At 36.6% G+C, this 26,961-nt stretch overlaps 2 protein-coding genes across 3 annotated transcripts in view; one reads left to right on the forward strand and one right to left on the reverse strand.

Annotated features, from left to right (window-relative positions):
• The first annotated feature begins 958 nt into the window (after positions 1-958).
• LOC133535046 (leucine-rich repeat-containing protein 3-like) lies at positions 959-8,478 on the forward strand. Its single transcript, XM_061874455.1, has 2 exons — positions 959-1,096; positions 7,343-8,478. Exon 2 carries the CDS (start codon positions 7,409-7,411, stop codon positions 8,237-8,239), a length of 831 nt encoding a protein of 276 aa, XP_061730439.1. The 5' UTR covers positions 959-1,096; positions 7,343-7,408; the 3' UTR covers positions 8,240-8,478.
• A 5,814-nt stretch (positions 8,479-14,292) lies between these two features.
• The window catches only part of col2a1b (collagen, type II, alpha 1b), a 152,354-nt gene continuing 139,685 nt past the window's right edge, over positions 14,293-26,961 (reverse strand). For both annotated transcript variants that reach the window (XM_061887092.1, XM_061887084.1), the window contains 9 exons: positions 26,740-26,847; positions 26,609-26,662; positions 26,348-26,455; positions 26,225-26,278; positions 26,050-26,157; positions 22,790-23,078; positions 19,113-19,300; positions 16,903-17,145; positions 14,293-15,332 (listed from right to left, as the gene is read on the reverse strand). In XM_061887092.1, coding sequence (XP_061743076.1) covers positions 15,186-15,332; positions 16,903-17,145; positions 19,113-19,300; positions 22,790-23,078; positions 26,050-26,157; positions 26,225-26,278; positions 26,348-26,455; positions 26,609-26,662; positions 26,740-26,847 — 1,299 coding nt within the window. In that variant the 3' untranslated portion in view covers positions 14,293-15,185. The remainder of the gene's footprint in view (positions 15,333-16,902; positions 17,146-19,112; positions 19,301-22,789; positions 23,079-26,049; positions 26,158-26,224; positions 26,279-26,347; positions 26,456-26,608; positions 26,663-26,739; positions 26,848-26,961) is intronic.

A 26,961-nucleotide genomic window follows, 5' to 3' on the forward strand; every position in this document is an offset into this window, starting at 1 on the left:
TAAATGGGTTATACTTGTATAGCGCTTTTTTACCTTCAAGGTACTCAAAGTCATTTGACACAATTTTAACATTCACTCATTCACACACTGATGGCGGTAGCTGTCATGCAAGACCCTAACCACCACCCATTAGGAGCAAGTGTGAAGTGTCTTGCTCAAGGACACGACGGACGTGACGAGGTTGGTAGAAGGTGGGGATTGAACCAGGAACCCTCAGGTTGCTGACACGAACCACTCTCCCAACCGTGCCACGCTGTCCTACTTTATGCATAAGAGAAGAATGCACTACTACCCTGATACATCTAAAAGAGATAGTACATTATTATCTTCTCACAGGTGCTACCCGATGGTTGTTTGAGCGCACTGCCGCTAGTCCTGCATAGTGCTGATGTGTATTTCTGGTCTTGTCATCCTCGTCCGGACAGAAGGGCGATGCAAGCGAGTGTCATTATACAGGACTGCAGGACCTTGAGGAGGCCAGGTCAAGAAAATGAAGGGCTCCTAAGCACATTAGTGTGTATGTTTTTTTTGTACAAAACTTGAATCAAATTAAATTAAGGTTTGAAGAAAAATGTCTAAAATTGTTAAAAATAAACAAAAATGTTTTGTAAATAGGATTAAATTATTCTTCAGCCCAAAATACACTGAATACTGTGACCAATAGTATAACCTCATCTTTGCATCCATTTTTAACATCTTTTTTTTTTTCTTTACTTCCTGTTCTTTTCAAATATTCATGCCTTCTTTTCACATCCTGTCAGGAAGCCACGACAGTGGACGGCACCCGTTAGAAGACAGCAGGGAGCTTGAGGTCACGTGCAAGTAAACATGGGCTAAATAAGATGCACCTTGGTGGAAAAAGAGAAAGCGAGAGAGAGAGAGAGAGAGCAAGAAAGAAAGCCACGCCCACTATTCCTTATTAAAGCTCTCCCTCGCTCTCCACCATCACTGATGAAGTCCTCCAGCCGACACAGCACAGCAGTGGAGAAGACAATCACATTTGTTCTTGCTGGCCACAGACACACTACAGTCCGTCAGCTGCTTACAAGAAGATGTTGAGAAGCTGCAAAGGGATCTGAAAAGAAATCGTTCACATGTAAGTTTTTTCTTCGCTTCCTTTTCCTTACCCAAAAAGTGGATTTGAAACCTCACTGTTTATTTTAAAGATGAAATACACACATTTCTCTCCTTCAGGTGTTTGTTTGTCAACAATGCTCCATTGAGCCTTTTTTCACATAATGAGGAAATCATTTTTAGATATTTTTTGTAAATTTTAATTCAGAATGGTACCTTTAAATTACTTCTAATCACATTTATTCATTTACACATTTATTTATTATGTAAACATTTTAAAGATCTATTTTATTGCTGTATTATTTATTTAGTCAATTATTTTGTAATAATTTGTATTTGTTTTCTATAACATGTTATTCTATATATAATACATTGGTATCCTACATATAATACATTTGTTATTCTACATATAATACATATGTTATTCTATATATAATGCAAATGTTATTCTATAAATGAAACATGTTATTCTATATATAATACACATGTTATTCTATATATAATACATTTGTGATTCTATATTTGATACGTGTGTTATTCTATATATTATACATATGTTATTCAAAATATAATACATGGTATTTTACATATAGTACATATGTTATTCTACATATAATACATATGTTATTCTATATATAATACAAATGTTATTCTAGAAATGAAACATGTTATTCTATATATAATACACATGTTATGCTATATATAATACATATGTTATTCTACATATAATACATATGTTATTCTGTATACAATACATGTTATTCTACATATAATAAATATGTTAAATCTATATATAAAACAAATATTATTCAATATATAATACATATGTTATTCTATATACAATACATTTTATTCTATATATAGTGCATATGTTATTTTACATATAATACATATGTCATTCTATATATAATACATTTAATTATATATATAATACATGTTATTCTATTTATAATGTGTGCGTTATTCTATATATTATACATATGTTATTCAAAATATAATACATGGTATTTTACATATAGTACATATGTTATTCTGTATATAATACATATGGATGTTGGAGTATGGATGTCAGAGTATAGATGTCAGAATATGGATGTCGGAGTATGAATGTTTTGGTATGGATGTCGGAGTGTGGATGTTTTAGTATGGTTGTCGGAGTATAGATGTTGGAGTATAAATGTAGGAGTAAAGTAGTATACTGTAGATGTCGGAGTATGGATGTTTTAGTATGGATGTCGCAGTATGGATGTTTTAGTATGGATGTCGCAGTATGGATGTTTTAGTATGGTTGTCGGAGTATAGATGTTGGAGTATAAATGTAGGAGTAACGTAGTATACTGTAGATGTTGGAGTATGGATGTCGGAGTATGGATGTAGGAGTATGGATGTCGGAGTATAGATGTGGGACTATAGGAGTATAGATGTTGGAGTATGGATGTTGGAGTAAGGATGTCAGAATATGGATGTCGGAGTATGGATGTAGGAGTATAGATGTAGGAGTAAAGGAGTATACTGTAGATGTTGGAGTATTGATGTTGGAGTATGGATGTCGGAGTATAGATGTGGGACTATAGGAGTATAGATGTTGGAGTATGGATCTTGGAGTTTGGATGTTGGAGTATGGATGTCAGAATATGGATGTCGGAGTATGGATGTAGGAGTATAGATGTAGGAGTAAAGGAGTATACTGTAGATGTTGGAGTATTGATGTTGGAGTATGGATGTTAGAGTATGGATGTCGGAGTATAGATGTGGGACTATAGGAGTATAGATGTTGGAGTATGGATCTTGGAGTTTGGATGTTGGAGTATGGATGTCAGAGTATGGATGTTTTAGTATATGGATGTCGGAGTATAGATGTTGGAGTATGGATGTTGGAGTTTGGATGTCGGAGTATGGATGTTTTAGTATATGGATGTCGGAGTATGGATGTAGGAGTATAGATGTCGGAGTATGGATGTAGGAGTATAGATGTAGGAGTAAAGAAGTATACTGTAGATGTTGGAGTATGGATGTCAGAGTATAGATGTAGGAGTAAAGGAGTATACTGTAGATGTTGGAGTATGGATGTTGGAGTTTGGATGTCGGAGTATGGATTTAGGAGTATAGATGTCGGAGTATGGATGTAGGAGTATGGATGTAGGAGTAAAGGAGAATACTGTAGATGTTGGAGTATAGATGTAGGAGTAAAGGAGTATTCTGTAGATGTTGGAGTATGGATGTTGGAGTTTGGATGTCGGACTATGGATGTCGGAGTATGGATGTTTTAGTATATGGATGTCGGAGTATGGATGTAGGGGTATAGATGTAGGAGTAAAGGAGTATACTGTAGATGTTGGAGTATGGATGTCGTAGTATGGATGTTGGAGTATAGATTTGGGACTATAGGAGTATAGATGTTGGACTATGGATATTGGAGTTTGGATGTCGGAGTTTGGATGTCGTGTATGGATGTCGGAGTATGGATGTCGGAGTATGGATGTCTGAGTATGAATGTCGGTGTATGGATGTCGGAGTATGGATGTCAGAGTTTAGATATGTTAGTATGGATGTCGGAGTTTGGATGTTTTAGTATGGATGTCGGAGCATGGATGTTTTAATATGGATGTCGGAGTGTGGATGTCGGAGTGTGGATGTCAGAGTGTGGATGTCCGAGTATGGATGTCGGAGTGTGGATGTCCGAGTATAGATGTCGTAGTATAGATGTAGGAGTATGTGGTAGTAATTCCATATTAGAATTTACAGGGTTGAAAACATCAGCAAATTTTCTTATGCATTTTGACTCGTTTATTTAATTTCCCTCTCTTGCTTTAATATAATATTTGTATTTTTAATTATATTTCTTTTGAAAATAATTGTATTTATTACAAAACAGAAAACAGTATTCTATGTAATATTGAATGTGGTATATATGAAAATTTGTTTTAATTTACATTATTCTTTTTGTTAATTTATATGTATTTAATTATTGTAATTTCACTATTTTTGTAAAGTAGCACTTTTCAAATTTCTATTATTTCTATCTATATAGTAGATTGTTTTGGGGTGTTTCATATTTAGTTTTCTATTTGAAAATTATGCTGTTTATATTTCTATTTCTCTTGGCTCTGAACTTTGACTTTTTCATACTTTATACAGTTAATATTGGACAAACAAAACAACCACTAAGCTGATGTATGGCATAGCATAGACGAGAAAACTCTTCAGGCCAAGACTCATGCAGATATCTATCTGCACCTCAGGGACAAACAGTACTCCATTCACAACAACATGTAAATTCTGGACAGGTAGGACGGATGGCACAAAAGGGGAATGAGGGAAGCTATCTATGTTAATGTTGAAAAAACATCCCTAAACAGAGAAGACTACCAATCTCTCACATACAACACTATCCTTTCAACCATTCCTAAAAGACGCTGCAATTTAGCCTCCTAAGTCTAAGAAGACTATGTCATGATCCGTTGCCCGGACCATGTTTTATTTTAGTTTGTTTCCCTTAGTTCTGTTTTCAGCACCCCTGGGTTTGTTTTTCTTAGTGGCCACAGGTGCTGATTATTTTCACCTGCCTCTGATTAGTGTTCGGGGCGCTCACCTGCTCCCGGGCACTAATCAGAGAGCTACGTATTCCTGCCTTTTGCCACACTCAGTCTGGCTGTTTTGTTTGCACATGCAACAAGTTACGTTGAATACTTTTTTGATTCCTATTCTTGTACTAAGCTTTGCCATAGCTTCCCATCTTCTGCATCTTGGGGAAACGATCCGCGCATTACCATGCGACCACTCCGTAACAGACTAGATGTGACTAATCTAAGTCTTAGACGAGATGTGACCAATTTAAATCTAAGACTAGATGTGACCAATCTAAGTCTAAGACTAGATGTGACCAATTTAAGTCCAAGACGACCCATCAAAGTCAAGACTAGATATGACCAATCTAAGTGTAAGACTAGATGTGACCAAGCTAAGACTAGATGTGACCAATCTAAGTCTAAGACTAAATGTAACAATCTAAGTCTATGATTATGAACTGATGAAGTCTACTCAGATGAGAGGTGAAACATCTTCTGGGACAAACCAAACAGTCCAGTTGTGATGATTGCATGTCCTGATAATGACCTGATGAAACAGAACATCCCTAGACATATTTTAGACCAAATTTTATTGCACACTTTGTGTAACATGTTTTTGTTATACCCGAAGTTACATTGGATTTTCGGATTGCATTTTTCCCTGAAATAAAACACCTTATCAGCCATTTCTGTTACTTTTTTACCTTTTTTTTATGTATTTATTTTTTTAAATCATTATATGTACTAACCCTAAAAAGATAGTATATTTTTTTACATTGTAGTATTTAAGATTTTACACAGTTACTATTCTTTTTATATTGTCATTTTCCCAAGCTGTAAAGTGTGAACATTTAATTTTCACATTTGTATTTGACGCTTTCATACTTAAAAGTAAAAAAAAAAAAAAAAAAAAAAAAAAAAAAAAAAAATATATATATATATATATATATATATATATATATATATATATATATATATATATATATATAGTACTAGATTGTTTAATGTACTAATATACATGTTTAGGTTTTTATATTTTGTATTTAATTTTTTCCATTGTTTAAGTAAAACTTTGAATGAAATTGTTTGTTTTATGTGATTCAACTGCAAAAAGCAAGCGTGAAAAGTGAATTCTATCTTTTGTTTGACTTCTCTTTTCTAGTTGTCATGCAAATGACTTCAGATCTTTTATTGACTTCCAGTATTTTAATCTCATTTCAATCTCATTCTAATCTCATTTGGAACTTTGTGGCAAATAGGAGGAGGCTGGCCTGTTTTTCCCTGCTGGGTCTCTTATTGACGCTGCCGGACGCCATCTGGATGGATGTTCTGGAAGTTAATAGCGTGCGGCGGGCCTTACTTACACATCCATCCTCTTTTGTCACCTCCGTGCAGGACACACACATGTGAAATATGACGGCTTGTATGCATTATGGTAAGACGTACGAGATAAATTAATGAATCAGACGTATCCATGCTTCAGGCAACACACAGCTGCGGGCTAATTATTTACACAGCAGGGAGTCGCTCTAGTCAATTATTATGTGGCACTGCTGTCCGTCTAGCGCAGAGCTGGGCAATTTTTTTGACTCGGGGGCCACTTTCAGAGAAAAAAATGTGTCCGGGGGGGCCAATGTGTGTGTATGTATGTACATATATATATATATATATATATATATATATATATATATATATATACATTTATATATATATATATATATATATATATGTATATATATATATATATATATATATATATATATATATATATATATATATATATATATATATATATATATATATATATACATACACATACATACATACATACATATATACATACATACATATATACATACATGCATATATACTGTACATTTATACATACAAACATGTATACATACATACATATGTTTACATATATGTATATACTTATTGTATATATATGTATACATAAATACATATATGTGTACATATATATATACACATATATACATATGTATGTATACATATGCATATGTATACACAAATACGTATATGTATACCTATATACATATGTATGTAAACATATATACATATATATGTATACATACAGTATATACATATACATGCATACATATATGCATATATATGTTTACATATATACTTATATATGTATACATATACATATGTATTCATAGTTTTGTTGTGACAATCTACAATGTAAATAGTCATGAAAATAAATAAAAAACACATTGAATGAGGAGAAGGTGTGTCCAAACTTTTGACCTGTACTGTACACCCTGGACAAGTCGCCACCTCATCGCAGGCCCACATTATATATATATTTTTATATATATATATATATATATATATATATATATATATATATATATATATATATATATATTATATATATATTTTTATATATATATATATATATATATATATATATATATATATATATATATATATATATATATATATATATATATATATATATATATATATACTGTAACTTTAATGAGTAACACACACACTTGAGGAGTGAAATGTCACATTTAGATGTAACGTCTCTGGCACTCTTTACTGTCATAAAGCAAGAAGAAGAAACCGACTTGAAAACGATGCTATTTGCATGTAAAAAAATGCATGAAAGGATGAGTGATGTTTCTTTTCGAGTCACATGACCCACTGACCCACGTCCTTGTCTCCATCAGACCGGCGGTGACATCATAGCGTTGGCGTCGGGGGGCTATGGTGAGGCCGGCCATGTGCTCAGGGTCATGTGGCGCAACATCAGCACCAGAAGACCAGGTCAAGTGGGCCACTTCTTGCCATGGCTGTGCATCCTCCTCTGCTGCAGCTCTCTGCGGGGCCAAGCCTCCCCGCCATGTCCGGACAGCTGCCACTGTGCCTGGGACACGTCCACCGTGCTCTGCTCGGACGCCGGCCTGCAGGAGATCCCCGAGGGCATCCCGCCCGACACCGTCTCCCTCCACCTGGAGCGCAACAACATCCGCAGCATCCCCGAGAGTGCCTTCGTGGACCTGGTCCACCTGCAAGACCTGGACCTGTCCCACAACCGCATCGACACGCTGTCCTCGGGCGCCCTGCGGCATCTGGGGCCGGAGCTCCGCCTCCTGGACCTTTCGCACAACCAGCTGAGACAAGCCAGCAGGGAGGAGCTGGGGTCCACACGGGCCAAGACGCGCCTTTACCACAACCCCTGGCACTGTGACTGCACCCTGCAGGAGCTGATGGAGACCCTCAACCTGGAGGCCGAGACGGTGAACGGGATTGTGTGCGAGAGCTCGGTGCGGGCGCTGGGCGAGTCCAGCCGGTGGGAGGAGCACGGGTGGTTGGGCGAGCACGCCGGCCAGCCTCTGGTCAAGCTCTTGCACTCCGGGGTGAACTTCTGCAGCCTGCAGAGGAAGACCACCGACGTGGCCATGCTGGTCACCATGTTCGTGTGGTTCTTCATGGTCATCGTCTACGTGGTTTACTACGTCCGGCAAAACCAAGCCGAGGCCCGCCGCCATTTGGAGTACCTGAAGAGCTTACCCAGCCCACGCAAGACCCCCACGGAGACAGATACCCTCAGCACTGGCTTCTGAACTCCTGTCCGCGCCCACTGGTGCTCCTCCACTGGACTACACACATGTGGAAGAAGCAGAAGATAAACCAAGAAGTTTAGGACTCTTTTTGCAGACTCTCTTGATGCTCCTTGGACTGTTTGACCAGCTGGAGGGTTTTGATTTATTTATCATGTCCTGAAGAACACAACATTTTATTTGACCACCGAAGTTCAGGTGGTTATAGTCAAGTTTTTTTTGACATCTTGACAATAAATGATTGAGTAATTTTTTTAAAATGTTAATGTTTATTTTCTTGAATTAACAATATATATATATATATATATATATATATATATATATACATACATGTATATATATACATATATACATGTATATGTATATATACTGTATGTGTATAAATATATATACACATATATAAATAAATATGTATATATATATAGTATATGTAAATGTGTATATATATACATATATATATATATATATATATATATATATATACAGTATATGTAAATGTGTATATATATATATATATATTTACCATATGAATGTAGTTATTTTATAAATCTTAATTGTTTAATTTTTATATGTTGATTTAGTACATTTTCTTTATTTCTTCAAAAATATATATTTTTTATTGATTGAACAGGTAATTTACTATATAGTAAGTAGATTTTAATTTATTGATAAGCAAATATTTTTTTATTATTATTTTGATTCCAACAACAACATTCTTTTTTTCTTTAAATTGTGTTTTTATTAATTGAACATGTGGTTATTTTTTATATTTTTTTATTGAATAACATCGTATTTTCATGTACATATGCCACTATTTTTTATATTTATGGGTTCATATTTTGTTTTAACCTCATTTCTTTATTATTATATTGGTTGTATATTTATGTTGAAGTTTTATTTGAATGTTTTGTTCCATCCACCCATTTTTATATCGCTTATCAGCTAAATATTTGTGCTGTATTTCAATTTGTAAAATCTATGTATATATTTTATTTATTGTTTTTGTTACTTATTTTACAATTGATTCATGTCAATTATTAGTTTGAAATATACTTTTTATTTGATTTTTTTTAATGTAAAATGTAATACAAATGTAGCAGTTTTATCACATCAAAACCTTTGACATTGTTCTTAAGTGCCTGTCTTTAAGATGACTTTGTAAAACAATCAGGCCTTCTCATCATTTATTTTTCAACGGATGGATGTAAAAAAAACAAGTGAAGAAAAAGAATGATTTTTCAATACTGTGACATGAGAAATGCATCAAGTGAGATGGTTTTAAAGTCATGTTTTTAACGTAGCAACAAAACCTGCCAGAGTGTCATCGTTCAGTCAGTTTTTGTTCATGTTCTCGTCAAATTCAACTGTGGCTCTAAAGTGTTTTCATTTATTGAGGACTAAAAAAAGCAATCAGACGTTCATGTAGAGTTGGTCACATGTTCTCTTTCTTGTCTTGTCTCGTCCTTCACTGTGGAAGAAGACCTGGTGTGGAACTTTGATTTTTTTTTTATAGACTTTTGTATCCTAAGATGTTTCTGTGTATGTTTATTATTTGGTTCTTACTGGTGCCGCATAGAAAAATGATGGAATTATTGTCACAATAAACCTGAGTGTGAGCAGTCTTGTGTTGGCGTGATAAACTATCTTCTAATCTAGGGGTGTCAAATGTAGCTCACAAACAGCCCATGGGATGAGATTTGCCAAGTATAAAAATGAGGCGAAATTCTTGAATGAAAGAAACTGCTGTTCTAAATGTGTCCACTGGATGTCACAATAGCAATTCTTTGTATCTTTGTAGATGACGCTACATACTGTATGTACAGAATAAACCACATGTTAGTACATCAGTTAAGTAAAAGGAGTAAATTACATAAATAACATGCTGTAATATGATTTTGATATTACTTACGGGCTACTGAAACCCACTACTACCGACCACGCAGTCTGATAGTTTATATTTCAATGGTGAAATATAAACATTGCAACACTTGCCAATACGGCCTTTTTAGTTTACTAAATTGCAATTTTAAATTTCGCGCGGAGTTTCTTGTTGAAAACGTCGCAAAATGATGACGCATATGATGACGCGTGTTTGGGACGTCTCGGGTTGTAGCGGACATATTAGCCTAACACCACTCACGGCTAAAAGTCGTCTCTTTACATCGCATAATTACACAGTAATTTGGACATCTGTGTTGCTGAATCTCTTGCAATTTGTTCAATTAATAATGGAGACTATAAAGAACAATGCTGTTGGTGGGAAGCGGTGTATTGCAGCTGTCTTTAGCACCGAGACTGAGCCGGTGTTTCTTTGTTTTTAACACGGAACGGTCAAGCGAACATGTTTTCTCTACGTCAACCAGCATGTTTTTGGATGGGAAAATTGTGATATATATCTTACCGGAGAGATCATTAGATTATTCGTCCTCCTGCAGTAGCTGTTTAAAAGGCAGCTGTGAGCTTGGCTCCTCGGCTTCTCTCTGAGACACTGCGTGTTCACCGCAGCTACCAGACCACGAGGTATGTCTTTACAGTCTCACTAAAACACTATTAAAACAAAAAGCAGATAAGGGATCTTCCAGAATTAACCTAGTGCAGGGGTCACCAACGCGGTGCCCGCGGGCACCAGGTAGCCCGTAAGGACCAGATGAGTAGCCCGCTGGCCTGTTCTAAAAGTACCTCAAATAGCAGCACTTACCAGTGAGCTGCCTATATTTTTTGAATTGTATTTATTTACTAGCAAGCTAGTCTCGCTTTGCTCGACATTTTTAATTCTAAGAGAGACAAAACTCAAATAGAATTTCAAAATCCAAGAAAATATTTTAAAGACTTCATCTTCACCTGTTTAAATAAATTCATACATTTTTTTACTTTGCTTCTTATAACTTTTAGAAAGACAATTTTAGAGAAAAAATACAACCTTAAAAATTATTTTTGGATTTTTAAACACTTATACTTTTTTACCTTTTTAAATTCCTTCTTCTTCTTTCCTGTCAATTTAAATCAATGTTCAAGTAATTTTTTGTTTTTAATTGTAAAGAATAATAAATACATTTTAATTTAATTCTTCATTTTAGCTTCTGCTTTTTTTGACGAAGAATATTTGTGAAATATTTCTTCAAATTTATGATTAAAATAAAAGAAAAATATTCTGGCAAATCTATAAAATCTGTAGAATCAAATTTAAATCTTATTTCAAAGTCTTTTGAATTTCTTTCAAAATGTTTGTTCTGGAAAATCTAGAAGAAATAATGATTTGTCTTTGTTAGAAATATAGCTTGGTCCAATTTGTTATACAAGTACAACCCATTTACCATATATTGTAACAAAGTGCAGGTTGGATTTTAACCTATTTAAAACATGTCATCAAACATATATATTTATTGTGAGAAATCATTAAGATGATCAGTGTTTCCACAAAGATAAATATCATTAATTATTGATAATAACATAGAGTTAAAGGTAAATTGAGAAAATTGGCTATTTCTGGCAATTTATTTAAGTGTGTATCAAACTGGTAGCCCTTCGCATTAATCAGTACCCAAGAAGTAGCTCTTGGTTTCAAAAAGGTTGGTGACCCCTGACCTAGTGGATGTGTCTAATTACATCTGAAACGCTCACACTGCCGCCGCCTGGAGCTGTTACTTTTTATTTTTTATTTTATTATTTTTTTTTTTTGGGCTTCACGGTGGCAGAGGGGTTAGTGCGTCTGCCTCACAATACGAAGGTCCTGCAGTCCTGGGTTCAAATCCAGGCTCGGGATCTTTCTGTGTGGAGTTTGCATGTTCTCCCCGTGAATGCGTGGGTTCCCTCCGGGTACGTCGGCTTCCTCCCACTTCCAAAGACATGCACCTGGGGATAGGTTGATTGGCAACACTAAATTGGCCCTAGTGTGTGAATGTGAGTGTGAATGTTGTCTGTCTCTGTGTTGGCCCTGCGATGAGGTGGCGACTTGTCCAGGGTGTACCCCGCCTTCCGCCCGATTGTAGCTGAGATAGGCGCCAGCGCCCCCCGCGACCCCGAAAGGGAATAAGCGGTAGAAAATGGATGGATGGATGGATTATTTTTTTTTTCTAGTGCTTCGCTATCAATATCATCATCCACAAATCTTTCATCCTCGCTCAAATTAATGGGGAAATTGTCGTTTTCTCGGTCCGAATAGCTCCTGCTGCTGGAAGCTCCCATTAAAAACAATGTGAGGACGTGAGGAGCCCTAACCCTTGTGATGTCATCGTCTGCGACTTCCGGTAAAGGCAAGGCTTTTTTATTAGCGACCAAAAGTTGCAAACTTTATCGTGGATGTTCTCTACCAAATCCTTTCAGCAAAAATATGGCAATATCGCGAAATGATCAAGTATGACACATAGAATGGACCTGCTATCCCCGTGATAAATAAGAAAATCTTATTTTAGTAGGCCTTAAAGGCCTACCGAAATATACAAACCCCGTTTAAATATGAGTCGGGAAAATGTGTTGAATGTAAATATAAAGGGAATACAATGATTTGCAAATCCTTTTTAACCCATATTCAGTTGAATGCACTACAAAGACAACATATTTGATGTTCAAACTCATAAACTTTCTTTTATTTTTGCAAATAATAATTACCTTAGAATTTCATGGCTGCAACACGTGCCAAAGTAGTTGGGAAAGGGCATGTTCACCACTGTGTTACATCAACTTTTTCTTTTAACAACACTCAATAAACGTTTGGGAACTGAGGAAACTAATTGTTTAAACTTTGAAAGTGGAATTTTTCCCATTCTTGTTTTATGTAGAGTTTCAGTCTTTCAACAGTTTGGGGTCTACGCTGTCGTATTTTACGCTTCATAATGCGCCACACATTTTCGATGGGAGACAGGTCTGGACTGCAGGCGGGCCAGGAAAGTACCCGCACTCTTTTACTATGAAGCCACGCTGTTGTAACGCATGGCTTGGCATTGTCTTGCTGAAATAAGCAGGGGCGTCCATGATAACGTTGCTTGGATGACAACATATGTTGCTCCAAAACCTGTATGGACCATTCAGCATTAATGGTGCCTTCACAAATGTGTAAGTTACCCATGCCTTGGGCACTAATGCACCCCCATACCATCACAGATGCTGGCTTTTGAACTTTACGCCTATAACAATCCGGATGGTTATTTTCCTCTTTGTTCCGTAGGACACAGCGTCCAAAGTTTCCAAATATTATTTCAAATGTGCACTCGTCAGACCACAGAACACTTTTCCATTTTGCATCAGTCCATCTTAGATGAGCTCGGGCCCAGCGAAGCCAGCGGCATTCCTTGGTGTTGTTGATAAATGGGTTTTGTTTTGCATAGCAGGGTTTTAACTTGCACTTACAGATGTAGCAACCAACTGTAGTTACTGACAGTGGTTTTCTGAAGTGTTCCTGAGCCCATGTGGTGATATCCTTTACACACTGATTTCTGTTTTTGATGCAGTACCGCCTGAGGGATCAACGGTCCGTAATATCATCGCAACTTTATCAGTATTTATTGCCACCTTTCCAAACTTCTTTGTCACGTGTTGCTGGCATCAAATTCTAAAGTTAATGATTATTTGCAAAAAAAAAATGTTTATCAGTTTGAACATCAAATATGTTGTCTTTGTAGCATATTCAACTGAATATGGGTTGAAAATGATTTGCAAATATTTGTATTCTTTTGTATTATTTTCAAACAAAGAAAAACAATCCGTAATTGTCTTTATTTTTAAATTATCGTGCCGTGATTTCACCAGTCACGGCCCATTTGGGAGTGGATTTTTCTCCATGTTGCCCCTGAGCTAAAATGAGTTTGACAGCCCTTAGTTAGGGTTTTAAATTAGAGTTGGGGTTTTATTTTAGGGCTTCAAAGTAGGGCGAGGGTTACAAATGACTGTTAGGGATTCAAGGTAGGGTCAGGGTTCAGTTTTTCAGTATTTCCTTGCCTCTGTCTCACAAGCTCTTGCTGTTTTTTCCAAATGTCGTACTAATTGGATCAAAGGTCATCCTGATGGTGAACGACAAAGAAAAACTCAGTGACTTCCAAGCGTAAGAAAAAGAGAAACACTGGAATGCTTGTGACTTTTATTTCTCTTGGAGTGAGGAAATAAAACGAGGACGTACAAGGTGAGGACTCGGTCTTCCTCTCAGCTTGAAATCTTCTTTACATGAAACACAACATCAGCCTGGTCGCTTGGTTTTCTCTTTTATTTTCCAATTTACACTTAATTAAAAACGTAACAAAAAGACAAGTCATGATCATAATATTAATATAATGACGCTATTATCAATAATAACACTATTATTCATCATCATAAAAAATATACACAACCTCTGGCCCTCTGGTAGGGGGCTAGGGTGGAGGGGGGCAGGGGGTCCCTAATGTAAGGGGCGAGCATGGGAGGGTCAAAGGTCACAGAGCTGCATTTAATCTTTAGATTTATTTACTTTTGTGTGCGCTGTGAGGTAGCTTTGACAAAAAATGTAAAGTGATTTTTTTATTATGTTGAGCAAAGGAGGGCGTGGCTAAAACACAAAGTTAGCACCTGGTCAATGAAAAGAAAAAATATATATGTATATTTAGCACCATTTTAGCATACGCTGTAATCCCGGATCATTAACATGGAGGCGAAAAGCGGGCAGAAGGAAGAGAGGGAAGAAAAGGTGTTTTTTTTTTTTCTTTCCTAAGTGAGCTTTTTACGGCGGGGTGAGCCCGACAGAAACAATAAATAAATAGCACGTCGACGCATGAAGTTTTCCTCGCTCGTCTTGCCTGCTTTGTACTTCCTGTCGGGCCTGGAGGCTGAGATGCTGGTCAGTGCAGAATCCTACTGAGTCCACCTGGGAGGGCTTGGGGGGGGAATAAGTCCTGTTTCCATAAAAATTATTATTTTTTTCTAAAAAAGTGTCTTGATTTTTTCTCCTATTTTGCGCCTCGTTGCTTCTCCGTCCTGTGTTCTTCTACAAGAAGCAGACGGCGCCCACTTCCACGCCGAACTCTTGGTCGGCTCCTCCGATGTCCATGGGGGCGATGTCCACGATGGGCAGGCGAGAGGTCTTCTGCGATCGGTACTCCACCACTGTCTTGCCCCACTTGCCTGTGTGTCTCTGCGTGGGCGAAGAACGCAAAGGAAATCCATGACTTGTGAGTATTAGACGTGTAACGGTACGACATAATCAGGGGCGACTCGAGCCATAATACAAAAACAACATGATGATTTACTATATATATATATATACACATATATATATGTATATATATGTATATATATATATATATATATATATGTGCAAATATATATGTGCATATATATGTATATATATATGTGCAAATATATATGTGCATATATATGTATATATATATGTGCAAATATATATGTGCATATATATGTACGAATGTTCGTATATTTCGTATATGTGTACATATGTGTGTGTGTGTATATATATATATATATATATACACATACAGCATAAGTGTGTGTGTATATTATATATATATTTATATATATACAGTATAATGTGTGTATATACATATGTGTGTGTATATGTATGTATATATGTGTGTATATATACGTATAAATGTATATGTATGTATCTATATGTATGTATATTTATATACATATATATATATATATATATATATATATATATATACATATATATATAATCTATATATGTTTAAATATACATGAAAAGGTATATGTGTGTATATACCTTGCCCTTATGTGGGCCTACCGAGGATGTCGTAGAGGTTTGTGTTGTGGTTTGTGCAGCCCTTTGAGACACTAGTGATTTAGGGCTATATAAATGAATATTGATTGATTGATTGATATATATGTGTGTGTATATATATACACAGAGTATATATGTGTGTATGTATACATATATACATAAACAGTATATATATGTGTGTATATATATGTGTGTGTATATATATACGTTAATATGTATCTATAAGTATATATATATATATATTTATATATACATATATATATGTGTGTGCATGTGTATATATATATATATACATATATATATATATATATATATATATATATATATATATATATATATATATATATATATATATAATCCACACATGTGTACATATGTTTATATATATATGTGTGTGGATGTATATAAATGTATGTATATATATATATCTATATATATATATTTATAAATATGTATATATATATACACAGTATATGTGTATATATATATATATATATATATATATATATATATATATATATATATATATGCGTGTGTGTATATATGTGTATATATACAGATATATGTATCTATATGTATGTATATGTGTATTTTATATATATAATATGTATGTTTGTATGTATATACATGTGTAAATGTATTTATGTATATATGTGTGTGTATAATTATATGTATATATATTTATAATGTTTATATAAATATATATATATACATATATATATATATATATATATATATATATATATATATATATATATATATATATATACATTTTTATACACTGAATTATTTTAAACAGCACACACTGATTAGTTTTACTACAGGTTTTTTGTCATTTAAATTGTCAGCATAAATTGTCGTAAAAAAAAAAAAAAAATCAGTGCACAAAATATAAACTTCCATGCAGTTGAAATCCAAAGCCATGAGTGTTACTGGCATGTCTCACCGTGCAGCCGTCCTCCATCACGCTGTACGTGAAGCGGCTGTTGCCCTCGGCACGGATCTCCACGTCGTTGGAGCCCTGCAGCAGCATGGCCTTCTTCAGGTTGCCCGCAGCCGCGTCCATGTAGGCGATGCTGTTCTTGCAGTGGTAGGTCAGGTTCTGGGAGGCCTCGGTGGACAGCAGCCTCAGGAAGGTCATCTGGATGGCGGCCGTGTTGGGCGCCAGGTTGTCGTCGCCGTAGTTGAACTGGGCAAAGGAGGACGGCGAATTGAGCAACGTGTGCAAACACTTGTTATCCATGAAGAGAATGAGGGCATGGAGGAATTGGATTTCTGCAGCAAATAAGAGACTATGGGCTTTAACCCTGTATACTTTTTTTCTAAAACTACTGCAAAATATACCAATGCTAGTGAAAGATTGTCTATGTGACAGCAGCACTTTTATTTTAATTATTGACAATACAAAGTCCTGTCAAAAGTCATCTCTTCATATTTTGGATATATAAACCCCCTCTCCCTTCTAGCTTAAGAAAAATGCTAGTCAAAAATCCTCCATATGACAAGAATCATCTGCATATTTTGGATGTATAAATCCCACTCCACTAGTAGCTGCAAAACATGTTAGTCAAAGATACTCTATATAAAAAGCGTCATCTGCATATTTTGGATATATAAATCGCCATCCTCTTGTAGCTGCAAAAAATGCTAGTCAAAGATCCTCTACACCACAGGAGTCATCTGCATATTTTGGTTGTATACAGTAAATCCCCTTCCTCTTGTAGCTTCAAAAAAATACTAGTCACAGATCCTCTATATGACAAGCGTACTCTGCATATTTTGGATATATGAATCCCCTTCCTCTTGTAGCTTCAACAAATGCTAGTCAAAGATCCTCTATATGGCAATAGTCCTCTGCATATTTTGGATATATAAATCCCCTTCCTCTTGTAGCTGCAAAAAATGTCACTCAAAGATCCTCTATATGACAAGAGTACTCTGGATATTTTGGATACATAAATCCCTTTCCTCTAGTAGCTGCAAAAAAATTTAGTCAAAGATCCTATATATGACAAGAGTACTTTGCATATTTTGGACATATAAAACCGATTCACTTTGTAGCTTAAAAATGTTAGTCAAAGATCCTCTATTTGACAAAATGACTCTGCATATTTTGGATACATTCATCCCTTTCCTCTAGTAGCTGCACAAAATTTGAGTCAAAGATCCTCTATATGACAAGACTTCTCTGTATATTGTGGACACATACAACCGATTCACTTTGTAGCTTAAAAATGCTAGTCAAAGATCCTCTATTTGACAAAAGGACTCTGCATATTTTGGATATATAAATCCCCTCCCTCTTGTAGCTGCAAAAAATGTTAAGTCAAAGAACCTCTATATGACAAGAGTACTCTGCATATTTTGGATATGTAAACCCCGTTCCTCTTGTAGTTGCAAAAAATAATAAGTCAAGAGGACTCTGCATATTTTGAAACACACTGTAAAAAAAAAGTTAGTCAAAGATTTTCTAAATGACAGAAGTGTTTCGCTGTTTTTAGGAATCTACTACAAAATGCTGGTCAAAGACCATTTATATGACAAGAGTACACTGCATATTTTGGATATATAAATCTCCTTCCTCTTGTAGCTTCAAAAAATGCTAGTCAAAGATCCCCTATATGACAAGAGTCATCTGCATATTTTGGATATATATATCCCCTTCCTCTTGTAGCTGCAAAAAATGCTAGTCAAGGATCCTCTACATGAGAAGAGGACTCTGCATACGTTGGATGTATAAATTCCCTTTCCTCTTGTAGCTGCAAAAAATGTAGTCAAATATCCTCTATATGACAAGAGGGCTGCATATTTTGGACATATAAAACCCTTTCTCTTTGTAGCTTAGAAAAATGTTAGTCAAAGATCCTCTATATAACAGGACTCATCTGCATATTTTGGATGTATAAATCCCCCTCCTCTTGTAGTTACAAAAAAATGTTACGTCAAAGATCTTCTATATGACATTAGGACTGCATATTTTGGAACACATTGAAAAAAAAGCTAGTCAAATATTTTCTAAATGACAGAAGTGTTAAAGTCAAAGTTAAAGTCTGCTGTTTTTAGGAATCTACTACAAAGTGTAAGTCAATTATTCTTCTCTATATGTAAGACAGGAGCGACAAACACAGAATAATAGTCCGGGTGTTGTTGACTTACGTGGAATCCTCCATTCATGGTCTCTCCAAACCAAACGTGTTTGCGGTCCTTGCTCTTGCTGAACCACCAGTTCTTGCGAGGAATGCTGGAAGGTTTAGGGCGGACACAGGACTCGCCCGTCTCCATGTTGCAGAAGACCTTGATGGCGTCCACGGTGCAGCCCTGGTTGGGGTCGATCCAGTACTCTCCTGTGGGAGACCACATGGGTAAGAAAGGGGGACCAGCTACAGTACAGAAGGGATTTACAGTACATGGCCCCATTTTTGGGTGAATCTCGCATTTTAACATCATCACCACACTAAAGTGGATAGTGCACACCCTAATTTGTCACGTTTCATGTGTCAGGTAGACCATAACGAATGGGGCCGTATGAATCCCCTTCCCACCGTAGCTACAGTCGTGGTCAAAAGTTTGTAAAGAACATATTGTCATGGCTGTCTTGAATTTCCAATCATTTCTACAACCCTGACTTTTTTGTGATAGAGTGATTGGAGCACATACTTGTTGGTCAGAAAAAACATTCATGAAGTTTGCTTCTTTTATGAATTTACTATGGGTCTACTGAAAATATGAGCAAATCAAAAGTATACATACAGCAATGTTAATATTTGTTTACATGTCCCTTGGAAAGTTTCACTGCAATAAGGCGCTTTTTGTTGCCATCCACAAGCTTTTGCTTAAATTTTTGACCACTCCTCTTGACAAAATTGGTGCAATTCAGCTAAATTTGTTGGTTTTCTGACATGGACTTGTTTCTTGAGCATTGTCCACACGTTTACGTCAGGACTTTTTATGGAGGCCATTCTAAAACCTTCATTCTACCCCAGTGGTTCTTAACCTTGTTGGAGGTACCGAACCCCACAAGTTCCATATGCGCATTCACCGAACCCTTCTTTAGTGAAAAATAAAATGTTTTTTTTTCTTAATTCAATATTGATTTATAAATATTGATTATGAAATGATGTTATTAGATTAAAGACATCCTAATAAATATATATTTTGCGAACAGAAAGTTACAGGAATGTACACATGATCCCGGTTTACATCTCATTGTGCAACATGTAAATGTTTTAGTGCGAACTAAATGCGATATCGGAAAGGAGTACAAATCCAGACATCCAGACAGACATCTAATGAAAAACAAAATGTTATATTACAAAAATATCCCATGGAAATGACTGCTGTCATTTGATTATAATAATAAAACAACTTGGTATTTAGTCAGGGTTGGGACAGGTGTGGTGCTGGTGTGGCCACAGTGTGCCCATCTGACGTTGCTCATATGTCCTCCACTGAATGCTCATGCAGTTTTTGCGTTAGCTCACGCATATGGAAAATTAGAGGGAACATTGTTTGGGGGAGGGAGGTGTGGCCAGCGCGCCTGCAGGAGCAAAGGTCACTGCCTCTGTCTATGGTGCGGAGGACGAGCACAATCGGATGGACCCCGACTTAAACAAGTTGAAAAACTTATTCGGGTGTCACCATTTAGTGGTCAATTGTACGGAAAAAATACTGAACTGTGCAATCTACTAATAAAAGTATCAATCAATCAATCAATGCTGACGGCAAGACACAGCTGACAGTGAGCGGCCGAGAGCAGGGAGTAGAGAGGATACGGACGTAACTGAGAAGTCACGTTCTGTGGGAGAAAGACTTTGAGAAAATCTATAAGCATTAAAAATGTTGTTAAAAACTGCATGCTTGGCTCCTGTGAAGTGTATGTCAGTGGGACTGGTAAGAAGCAAAGCCCACACCATAATTTGCGGATAGGGAGAAGTTTTTATTTACACGATGAGTCTGGTGTGTCCCGAACCCCTGAGTACGACTCGCCGAACCTTTCGGGTTCGTTCGAACCCAGGTTAAGAACCACTGTTGTAGCCTGACTTAGCCATTCCTTTACCACTTTTGATGTGTTTGGGGTCATTGTCCTGTTGGAACACCCAACTGGGCCCAAAATCCAACCTCTGGGCTAAAGAATTTGGAGGTAATGCTCCTTTTTCATTGTCCCATTTACTCTCTGTAAAGCACCAGTTCCATTGGCAGCAAAACAGGCCCAGTGCATAATACTACCACCACCATGCTTGGTGGTATTTTTTTCTTGATGGTGTCGTCCACCATCATGGCTTCCTGACAGAATGTGAAAAGTCGGCATGAATATTTGAAGAGAACAGGAAGCAAAGAAAAAAAAAAATATTAAAATGGATGTTTTCATGTCTTTCATGTCCTTTGTCTTCTTTGATGTTTGATGTTTCCCTCTTACATACATGTATGAGGGATGTGTAATATGGCTATGAGCTGTTTTTTTCCCCCTTAAGGCCTCAGTCTGGACCCCCTCTCCAGGGGCCCAGGATTTTTTAAATATTATTTTATTTTATTTTAATCTTTTATTTTTTTTCCCCATTCCCCCCACTTGTTTACCTGTATCTCACCTTTTTTGTAAGGGGCGCCGGAAGTTGGCAAACCCGTCAGCGATCCTGTTCTGTCTCCCTGTAATGTTTGTCTGATCTTGAATGGGATTGTGCTGAAAATTTTAATTTCCCCTCGGGGATTAATAAAGTATGTCTGATTCTGATTCTGATTCTGATGTAAAGATGAGCTTATATTGATGGTCAGAGTATTCGGTGTTTTGGGCTAAAGAATATTTTAATACCATTTACAAAACATTTTTAAACATTTTTATTTATTTTAAACCATTTTTAGAATTTTTTATTCAAACCCTAATTTAATTTGATCCAAGTTTTGTCGCCCCAAAAAAACAGTCTACACTATTGCACTTTTTCACGCAAAACGAGGTCCCTACGGAACACGGGGCCCTCATGGATCGCTTGACCTACGTATACAGTGGTGGGAAAGAATTGGAAATAATTTTTGTTTCATCTGGCATCACTTAGACAAAGATAAGACCTTCTGGAGGAAAGTTCATTGGTCAGATGAAACAAAAATGGAGCTGTTTGGCCACAATCCCCAGCAATATGTTTGGACAAGAAAAGGTGATGCCTTTAAACCCAGGAACACCACACCTACCGTCAATCATGGTGGTGGTAGTATTATGCTCTGGGCCTGTTTTGCTGCTAATGGAACTGGTGCTTTATAGAGAGTAAATGGGACAATAAAAAATTAGGATTACCTCCAAATTCTTCAGGAAAATCTAAAATCATCAGCCCGGAGGTTGGATCTTGGGCGCAGTTGGGTGTTCCAACAGGACAATGACCCCAAACAAACATCAAAAGTGGTAAAGGAATGGCTATATCAGACTAGAATGAAGGTTTTAGAGTGGCCTTCATAAAAACGTCCTGACTTAAACATGTGGACAATGCTGAAGAAACAAGTCCATGTCAGAAAACCAACACATTTAGCTGAACTGCACCAATTTTGTCAAGAGGAGTGGTCAAAAATTCAAGCAGAAGCTTGGGGGTGGCTACCAAAATACCAAATATTAACATTGCTGTATGTATACTTTTGATTTGCTCAGTAGACCCGTAATAAATTCATAAAAGAAGCAAACTTCATGGATGTTTTTTGTGACCAACAAGTATGTGCTCCAATCATTCTATCACAAAAAAATAAGAGTTGTAGAAATGATTGGAAACTCAAGACAGCCATGACTTTATGTTCTTTAAAAGTGTATGTAAACTTTGGACCACGACCGCAGTTGCTAAATGCTAACTGCCACTCACCGCTCTTCCAGTCAGGATGGCAGAGCTTGAGGTCCCGACAGGTGCGAGCCGGGTTCTTCTTGGAACCTTCCGGGCTGCGGATGTTCTCGATCTGGTTGTTGAGGGATTTGAGCGTGGCGTCCACCTCGGCGTCGTGCTGCCGCAGGTTTCCGGAGGCCTGGTCGGCTCTCATGTACCGGAGAGGATCGGGGGACTTCTCTGTCTGACCCAAGCCGGCGAAAGCGGACATGTCGATGCCGGGGCCGGGGGGGCCGGGTGGACCGGGGAGTCCGGGGTTTCCAGGAGGACCCTGATGGTCAAGAGGGCATCCAGCTTGTTACTTAATTCATTTCTTATTGTGTGAATGCTCCAAAACATTCACATATATGCTTTTCTACACTTAAATTCATCCATTCTTCAACTCATTCTTCTTCTCCAGCGTGCTCTACCTTCCACATTTTTCACCCAATTCAAACCATTTCAACTTCAAACTGTTCAGACTATTCGGGAATCACGGCCTGTCCCTTGTCAAATTCCCAAAATTCCCAAATTTCCCAGAATTCTAGATTTTCCTGGACATCTTTCCCATTCAAAATGAATTGGCCATTTTTTAAACTTACACCATTTTCACGTGTTTCAATCGATTCAAACTATTCCACTATTCTGGAAATTCAAACTATCATTCTTCCAAGTTTAAAAGAATTCCAGCTTTTCACAGAATACCAGGTTTTCCGGGACATATTTTCAAACTTTCACCATTTCCACGTTTCAACCAATTAAAACCATTCCACCATTCTGAGAATTCAAACTATCATTTTTCCAATTTCCCCAAAATTCCAGGATTTTCCAGAATTTCTGCTTTTCCAAAGCCCTATTTCCACCCTTTTTTCCTGGCGACTACTCCTTCCAGATTTTTCAATGCATTTCAACCGTTCCACTGTCAAAACATTTCTCTTAATCAGGACAAAAACAAAGTTGTTTTTTGAGCTGGAAAATTTTCCCAGAATGCCAGGTTTTCCGGGACTTTTTATTTTTTATTTTCACCATTTCCACTTGTTTCAAACTATTCAAACCATTCCACCTTCAACACATTCCACAATTCTGAAAATTCAAACTATCGTTTTTCCATGTTCAAAAAAATTCCAGGATTTTCTGCTTTTCCGAACCCCTATTTCCACCCTTTTTTCTGGCGACTACTCCTTCCAGATTTTTCAACGCATTTCAACCGTTCCACCTTCAAAAAATTCCTCTTAATTAAAAAAAAAAAACTAAACATTTTTTTAAACTGAAAAAATTCCTGGTTCTCCCGAAATTCCAGGAATTCTGTATTAACCTTTCTCAATTTGACATTTTACTACTTCAAAGTTACTCCACCGATTTGAAAAAAATAAACACCAACCATTTCAACTCATTTAGACCATTTAAGTTTAAAAAAATGTTTTTTTATTTGTTACCATTTTTAAAGAAATTCTTCCTTTTTCCAAAATTCCCAATTTTTTCTGAAATTCCCAATTGAAATCAAAGTTCCACAATTCCTACATTTTTCATCTGATTCAAACTGTTCCAACTTCAAAATATTCAGCCTGTTGGAAATTGTGTGCTCTACTTCAACAATTAAAAAAAAAAAATCCTGGATTTCCCATTATTAAAATTATTATTTCTTTTTGCACTTTACCCATTCAAAATAAATTGGCCATTTTTCAAACTTCCACAATCACCACATTCTTCAACCAATTCAAACCTTTAACACATTCAACTCATCTTGGACTAAACTACCATTTTTCCACGTTCAACACATTTCCAGGAATTCCCGTTTTTGGGCAACCTATTTCCACCCTGAAGTCCGACTACTCCGTTCACATTTTTCAACCCATTTCAACCGTTCCATCGCCAAAACACTCCTCATATTCAGGACAAAAAACAGGTAAGGAACTACAAAAATTCCCGGTTTTCCCTAAATTCCAGGAAATTCTCAATTAAAAACTGTTACTAATTCAACATTTATTCACCGATTTAAACAATTCCAACACCAACCAATTCAGCTCATTCAGGACATTCATGCTGCTAATAATTTTCTATTTTAATCCAGTTTTACCCAAAATTCCAGGAAATCGTCAATTAAAAACTGTTGCCAATTCAAAATTTCTTGACCGATTTAATTAATTTCAAGCCAAACAATTCAGCTCATTCAGGACCTTCATACTGATAATCTTTTTTGTAAAAATACAGTTTTTCCCCAAATTCCAGGAAATTCTCAATTAAAAACTGTAACTAATTCAAAATTTTTTGACCGATTTAAACAATTCCAACACCAAAAAATTCAGCTCATTCAGGACATTCATGCTGCTAATCTTTTTTTTTTTAATCCAGTTTTCCCCAAAATTCCAGGAAAATTCTCAATTAAAAACTGTTACTAATTCAACATATCTTGTTCAATTTACTGCGATGAGGTGGCGACTTGTCCAGGGTGTACCCCGCCTTCCGCCCAATTGTAGCTGAGATAGGCGCCAGCGCCCCCCGCGACCCCGAAAGGGAATAAGCCGTAGAAAATGGATGGATGGATTGTTCAATTTAAACAATTCCAACACCAAACAATTCAGCTCATTCAGGATATTCATGCTGCTAATAATTTTTTTTTTAAATCTAGTTTTTCCCGAAATTCCAGGAAAATTCTTAATTAAAAACTGTTACTAATTCAACATTTCTTGTTCAAATTAAACAATTCCAACACCAAAAGATTCAGCTCTTTCAGGACATTCATGCTGCTAATCATTTTTTTTTTAAATCCAGTTTTTCCCAAAATTCCAGGAAAATTCTCAATTAAAAACTGTTACTAATTCAACATTTCTTGTTCAATTTAAAAAATTCCAACACCAAACAATTCAGCTCATTCAGGACATTCATGATGCTAATAATAAAAAAAAAAAAATCCAGTTTTTCCCAAAATTCCAGGAAAATTCTTAATTAAAAACTGTTACTAACTCAACATTTCTTGACCGATTTAAACAATTCCAATACCAAACAATTCAGCTCAACCAGGACATTTATGCTGATAATCAAGTTTTTAAAAATCCAGTTTTTCCCAAAATTCCAGGAAGTTCTCATTGAAATAAATGGGAAGTTTTTCCAAGTTGCACAATTCCCACATTTTTCAACCTATTCAAACCATTCCAACATTGGAACTATTCTTACATTCATTTTGTCAGAATTTCATTCACACACTAATCCTCCAGGAATGACCTCTTCTAGTTATATTTTAAGTTCTTTCTCGTCGTACTCACAGAGGGACCGGTATCTCCACCGCGACCACGTGGTCCAGGGGGTCCGATGGGTCCGGGCAGACCGTTTGAACCGTCCTTTCCAGCTGGTCCAATAGGTCCTGGTGGTCCCTGTGATGAAACTGGTTTTAACCACAAGCTTTTATCAAGATTGAGAGAATTGTTAGTGTGTCCTCACTCTTTGTCCAGAAGGTCCAGAAGGTCCAGTAGCACCCTGGTCCCCAGATTGACCCTAGAACACAACACACCACCTCTTTACACACCATCGTAATTATAAGGGTATTGGACAATGGGTACTTACTGGAGGTCCGGGAAGACCCTGAAGACCGGTGAAACCTCGGTGTCCCTTCTGTCCTCTCTCACCGGACTCTCCGCCCTCACCCTTATCCCCCCGGGGTCCTTGGGGTCCCTGGGAAAAAGACAAATGCCTCATGAATGAATACAAATTTAGATTAAATAAATAGAACAATAACATTGAATGTAAAAAGTAAACATAATTATAGGCACTAATAAAAAAAAATATAAATAATTTCAAAATAAAACAAAACAGTAGTCATCATACGGGCATTCCTCTGGCTCCAGCAGGTCCAGGAGACCCAGCAGGTCCTTGTGCCCCCTGTGGAGGAAGAACCAGATGTGCTGAGTTGGTTGTTTTTTGTAACGTTAACCTTTTTCATCGGGTGCTGAACTTACAGCCTCTCCTCGGTCTCCTTGTTTTCCAGTAGGACCAACTGGGCCGGAGGCACCAGGGGCTCCTGGAGCACCGGGGGCACCAACAGGACCTGTGTTACCACGGTCACCCTTAGGACACATAAACAAGCACGCTAATTAATCACATTTATTGACAAATGGTAACATTTAATGTCAATGATACGTCAATACTCTCGTCTTGGGCTCCACTACACATCTTAAAAT

The sequence above is a fragment of the Nerophis ophidion genome, linkage group LG02, assembly GCF_033978795.1.
Source record: "Nerophis ophidion isolate RoL-2023_Sa linkage group LG02, RoL_Noph_v1.0, whole genome shotgun sequence".
Taxonomy (NCBI): domain Eukaryota; kingdom Metazoa; phylum Chordata; class Actinopteri; order Syngnathiformes; family Syngnathidae; genus Nerophis; species Nerophis ophidion.